Source organism: Hipposideros armiger, unplaced genomic scaffold (assembly GCF_001890085.2).
Source record: "Hipposideros armiger isolate ML-2016 unplaced genomic scaffold, ASM189008v1 scaffold_205, whole genome shotgun sequence".
NCBI lineage: Eukaryota > Metazoa > Chordata > Mammalia > Chiroptera > Hipposideridae > Hipposideros > Hipposideros armiger.
In genome coordinates, this window is record NW_017731555.1 from 1,292,797 (window position 1) to 1,298,796 (window position 6,000).

The 6,000-nt window shown below is 30.8% G+C and overlaps 1 protein-coding gene across 1 annotated transcript in view; it reads left to right on the forward strand.

Moving 5' to 3' along the window:
* CIRSR (corepressor of RBPJ and splicing regulator) overlaps positions 1 to 5,950 on the forward strand; it is a 28,239-nt gene extending 22,289 nt beyond the window's left edge. The window contains exons 8-10 of the mRNA XM_019653722.1: positions 2,380 to 2,486; positions 3,602 to 3,687; positions 4,953 to 5,950. Coding sequence (XP_019509267.1) covers positions 2,380 to 2,486; positions 3,602 to 3,687; positions 4,953 to 5,661 — 902 coding nt within the window. The 3' untranslated portion in view covers positions 5,662 to 5,950. The remainder of the gene's footprint in view (positions 1 to 2,379; positions 2,487 to 3,601; positions 3,688 to 4,952) is intronic.
* The last annotated feature ends 50 nt before the right edge of the window (positions 5,951 to 6,000 follow it).

Here is a 6,000-nt window from a genome sequence, read left to right on the forward strand (position 1 = left end):
TGAGTTGTCACATCTTCCAAACCCAGAAATTTTGATAATAGAAGAAGGCTTAAAGTACAAAAGTATATGAATAAGACTAGATTTTGAAAAATGTTACTACTTAGAGTATTTTTTAATTATGAAGAATATATCATAAAATCAAAAGTTTTATAGCTACTGGCAAAAATAATAAGTTAGTATTTATTGGGTACTATTTGTCAGGTACCTCTTCTAAGCACTGTCTTAAAATGTGGAAGTACAGTGTATATTCAGAGCATATACACAGAGTTCAGTTGAGGTTTTGGAGAAATATAAACGCTACAAGAGTAATGTTTATTTCATAATCTGTATAATCTCAGATTGGGGAAAGATCATTTTCTTGAAGTAGTTGAAAGTACTGTAATGAAAATGTAAAAAGCATGTTTTCCAAAACATCTTATTTGAAATCACCCATCTTTAGATGAAAACTGATGGAATTAGTAACATCTCCTCATAATGGCCAAGCTCCTTGACTCTTTACTGGAGCGGTTTCTATCCTGATTCTTAGCATGTCTGCTTTCTAAATTCATTTGACATCTAAAACAGTTGTTAACTAGGAAATGTAGTTTTGACACTTTAGAAAAGACATTTTGTACTTTATAAAATTATGTTTTTACATGTGAAATTTGAGAAGCCACCAAAGTGAACATTTTCTAATTAATTTAAAACTATTAATTACTATTTATGAGCACTTCTATGCCACTTAGAGGCAAACCAGTATTAATATTTAAAATTCAACTTTTATTTAAGGTTTTATTATCAATATTATCAACCAAATTGAATAATAAAAAGGTCATTAAAGTAATCCATAGGAATTAAGTATCTTATATTAAAAAAAATCAGAAATCTTATATTTTAAAATAAAATAAGATGCTGCTTTATGGTGTTTTTGCTTGTTTTGTTTCAACTAAGTAAGGCTTTTTTCCCCAATAAATTAAAGCATCACATTATTAATTGCTTTCCATAGTCCAATAATAGGCAATTTGTTTCCTATTATCTCCAATACCTAGTGCCAACTTTAAGTTGCTCTTAGTAGTATGAATAGAGTAGTAAAGCCCATAGAGTCCAGTAAAAGATATTAACCTACACCTGAACTTTTCCAACCAAAATTATTACCAAAGATGCTACAGACAAGTGAACATATTTGAATTTTATTGCCTTTTGTTTTCAATGGTAATATGTAGGTAAACATGCAAATAAGTGGTAAAAGACCAGTAAAGCAGTGAGAAGAAAAAGAAATAGATGAAGTATTTAATCAACAAACTAGAAAACCATTTTCTAGCTGTTTCTCTATCCCCTACCTCCCTTATGAATTTGTTGGGAGGAATTGTCTTATTTTTCCTTACATTTCAGATAAATGGCCCAGCACAGTCCATTTAAGCCAGTGTAGATGATTTAAACCAGAAACTGTAAATAGCTTCCATGAACTGTCATTTGCTAACTGCAGGGGAAACAAAATGAAACTGGAATATATGAAAGAAAAAGAGTCTCCTACCTTATGTAAACCTAATAATGTTTGAGGGAATGGCTCAGATATTTAAAAAATTGGTTATTTTAATTATATCTATCTTTAGTCCATATTTATCTTTAGTATATACTATGCAACTAAAAATAGCTCTCTTTTCAATTTGGGATTTTGCAAAAGTGGAAACAGCATCTTGTGAAAAATATAACACATACACACCTATAGCCAACCTAAATTGCTTGTCACCAACCTCACACTAATAACTAGAAATTTCAAACTCTGGAGATACGTGTGTGTGTGTGTGTGTGTGTGTATGTGTGTGTGTGAAAGAGAGAGAGAGAGAGAGAGAGAGATTAACTAAAGTACTTAAAGTAACCATACCCATAGCATATGTGTGTATGTGTGTTTTGTTGATAATTAGCAAACGCATGGTAATATATTCAGTATTGGTATTTGATAAATGAGGGTGAGGAATTTTGAATTGGAAACTGGAATATAATAAGTTGCTCATGTACCTTTAAAAGTATCTCCTTTAAATTGAATTCTTACTAAGAAAATAACTACTAAAAGTTTAATTGTAGTTTTTTATCATTTTACTTTGATTTTATACTAAAAACTGCCAAGCAGATAACATCTAAATGTATCTTTTTCAATATGACAAAGTTACATAAGAAGAGAATCCCCTAGCACGTAAAGAAAAATGCAATTATTTTCTATTCTGAATCTCCAGACTGCTGTTTTAGAAAATCATATCTGATTATTTGCTCAGCAGAAGATTATTGAGTTGATTTAGCTGTGATTTTACTTAACAAAGCTTCAACTGCATTCCTACTGTGGAGTCCAAAAAAGGTAGAGAGATATAAATGATACATTCAAACTGTGATTTTTGTGAACAGGGCCATCGATGCACCCCTCGGAGCTAATAGCGGAGATGAGAAACAGTGGGTTTGCACTGAAACGAAATGTACTGGGGAGGAACTTGACCGCAAATGATCCATCACAGGTAATGATCTTTTTATCAGTAAGCTGAAAATGTCTATAAATCTAAATGTGATTGCTTGTGAATTGCTACTTAATGTTTTCCAATATGCATATATCCATAGGAAAGCAAGATAGAGCAAAGAAAATGCCTAAAATTTATTTTGATTTGCTTCTTTATTATTTTAGCATAAATGAGAAATTGTTTTTAAACCTATATTTTAATAAATGAAACTGCTCCTCTGGGTTTATGTGGATGAAATACCTACCTGAACTGGTGATAAGGTTTTTTTCCTTCCTGCTAACTTACCCCTGAAGTGACATTAAATAGAACCAATGAGAAGTAGTGTATAAAAGAAAATGCCTAAAATAATTGAAAATATTTTAAACGTTAATTTATTTAACTACATAGATCCAGAAAATGGTTGAGCTTAAAGGGTTGTAGATAGCCTAATGCAAACCATTTATTTTATTTAATGAGGAAACTGGAACCTGGAAAAGTTAAGTGATTTCCTTAAGGTCATGTGGCTGTTTCCAGGCAGAACTGACTCTAAAGCCCAGACTACCATTGGCATTAACTTGTGCTGCTCTAAAAAGAGGCGCATTACTTTTCAAACTTTTTGCTAGGAATTGTTTGTATATAATCATATATTTGTACTATTTAATACATTTGATATGTATTTGCTAATCATATATTTGATAATGTACTGTTGAATTTATAAAGGCCAAAATTGTGGATGTTTTCACCTTCCCGAAAAGTTGATCATCTTGGTTTTAATATTTAATATTTCATTAAATTTAAAATAACATATTTAAACCCTCAAGTATTTATTCAAACTCAAGAGATAGAAAGAAGCCATACTATAAAACTTTATCTAAGTTTCTCTATCATCCTCCTCCTAATAAGTTTGTTAATGCTGGCAAAGCTGTCATCTTAACCTCTAAAATGCATAAATGATCCTCCTTAACCATAGACTACAAAAAAAATTTTAATTCCCCCCCTCACTTTCTAATCTAAAATGTCGCACTCATCTATATTGTGTCCCTAATACAAAATTTCTTATTTGCAAATGTTTTCTTTCCTGTTTGATAACTAACTTGTCCTGCAATCTAGCAATTTAATGATCTTTGTTGCCTCAGGAATATGTTGCAAGTGAGGGTGAAGAAGATCCAGAAGTCGAATTTTTAAAGTCACTAACAACCAAACAAAAACAGAAACTTCTCAGGTAATTAAAAAGTATATTTTTAATGGATTCACCTACTTTTTTGTGTGTGTTTCATCTTAGTATCATATTCAACTCTGATCCTTAGAGGTACTTAAACTATACATCACATCTATTTAATGATTCATTCTTCAGCTATGGTAATACAAATTTGTCTTTCAGTAATATGAAAATGAATGTAAGATTATATACCCAAATTATAATGCAAAAAACATTGCAGTTTTCAGAACATTTAATTTGAAAATAGATTTATTTGTAGGTTTTACTTGTTACAGATTTCTGTATATCTTTACAGTTTGTTCTTAGAAAATATTATTAGCCATATATTGCTCTTTTTATATTTTGTAAGATCTTATCAACAGTTAAGGTAAATATGAATCTTACTAAACACACTACCTCTGGATTAAAGAATCCAAGAAATGTCTGCTGAGTCCAATAGAGGGAGCTCATGATGTTTCAGTGTATAGTTTTGAGAATGGCTGGACAGAATCCAGTGAAGACATTTTAATTTCAGAGTAATTCAAACATATGTAAACAAGTTACTCTTCTAAGAGTGTGAAGTACTCTTTAGAAATTCAGAATGTCTTAATAGAATTGCCCTAATTACTTATAAATCTAAACAATTGTTGAAAACTAGTATGTGATGATTTTATTTTATATAACCAAAAACAGAGTATAAAAAAATGTAAAATGTATTCTCATTCAGAATTTCTGGAGAATATGCTGTTGAATTTTGAAAATGTTAATACTGATTAATATTTCCATAGTTTAAAATAGTATATATTGGGTTGTCGGAAAAGTCATGATGCATTTTTACAACGAAAAACAGAAAAAATACGTCATGACTTTTCCAACAACCCAATACATAAAATTAATTTTTATCTGATTATAGCTATATAGTTTGCTATAGGTCCAATTAATGAATGTTACAAACCTTTCTTTAGGTCAAGATGACCATTATTTAGAGTGTTACATAATTTTAAATTCTGATTAAGAATTTTTTAAAAAAGTGATGACTGTTATGCAGAGTATTAAGAGAAAATTGGCTTAATGCATTTAATTTTTAAAATTTAAACTTAATGTATATGTGACTTGAATAATTTAAAAGGAAGAAAATGAGATGTCATTTAATAAAGTAAAGAATATGTTTATATTTGAAAGCAACTTTTAATAGCTTCTAAGAAAATATATTGTCTATTCAAAATTTTGTAATTGGCGATGAAAGGACTATTTTTACATAGTTGGTGACTATTTTTTGCCAATAACAGGAAATTAGATCGACTTGAGAAGAAAAAGAAAAAGAAAAGAGATAGAAAGAAGAAAAAGCTTCAGAAGAGCAGAAGTAAACACAAAAAACATAAAAACAAATCCTCCTCCTCTTCCTCTTCCTCCTCTTCTTCCTCCTCCTCATCCTCTAGCGAGACTTCAGAAAGCAGCAGTGAGAGTGACAACAAAGAAAAAAACCCACAAAAGAAAAAAAGAAAGAAAAACAAAAGTTCAAGGAATAGCAACAGTGATTTTGAAGAAAAGGACAAGTCTAAAAAGAGAAAACTTTATGAAGAACTTCCTAGCAGTCACAGTAACAAGGAAAAAGCTAAGGAAAAGCCTAGGTTTTTAAAACAAGAAAGTTCTGGGGAGACTAGCAAATGGAGCCATTCTGAGTCTGTCAAGAAGTCCAGAAGTCATGACTACAGCCCAGAGAAGAGAGGACCTGAAAGAAATGAGAGGAGCAGGAGAAGCCGGAGCAGAAGTCACAGTAGTTACAAGCAAACCGAAATAAGAAAACGGCCTCAGCGAAGTCCCAGTGACGAGCAAAATAGAAGAAATGACACCAGAAGCCATGGCACAGATAGACACAGAGGAGGAAAAATGCACAGAGAGAATTCAGGAGATAAGCATATTAGAGTGACACAGAGAGAACGAAGTAGAAGTAGAGAGAATAAAGAGAGGCTGCATGTTACAATTACCTGGGAATAAAAATATCTCCACTTTCCTATTGAATATATTATGTACTATTGATTTTCTAATAAAAAAACCCTCTATTTTAATTCTCTATCTCAGTAAACTGCTATATCAAGTACAAAAACTACATGAATCTCATAAGAATGAACTTTGCAAATATTTGTAAGTAATCTGTTTGGGGGCTGTAAAAATATTTTCAGTTGATAAATGTTTCTTGTGCCCTGTACCAGATCAAAACCCCATATCACTCTGTGACATTTTCTTTGTTCTCAAACTTCATTAAAAGAATGACAGTACAATTTAACGGGCATAGTTTTTTTTTTCAGTTCAAATTTATTAGTTTTAAGATTGAAA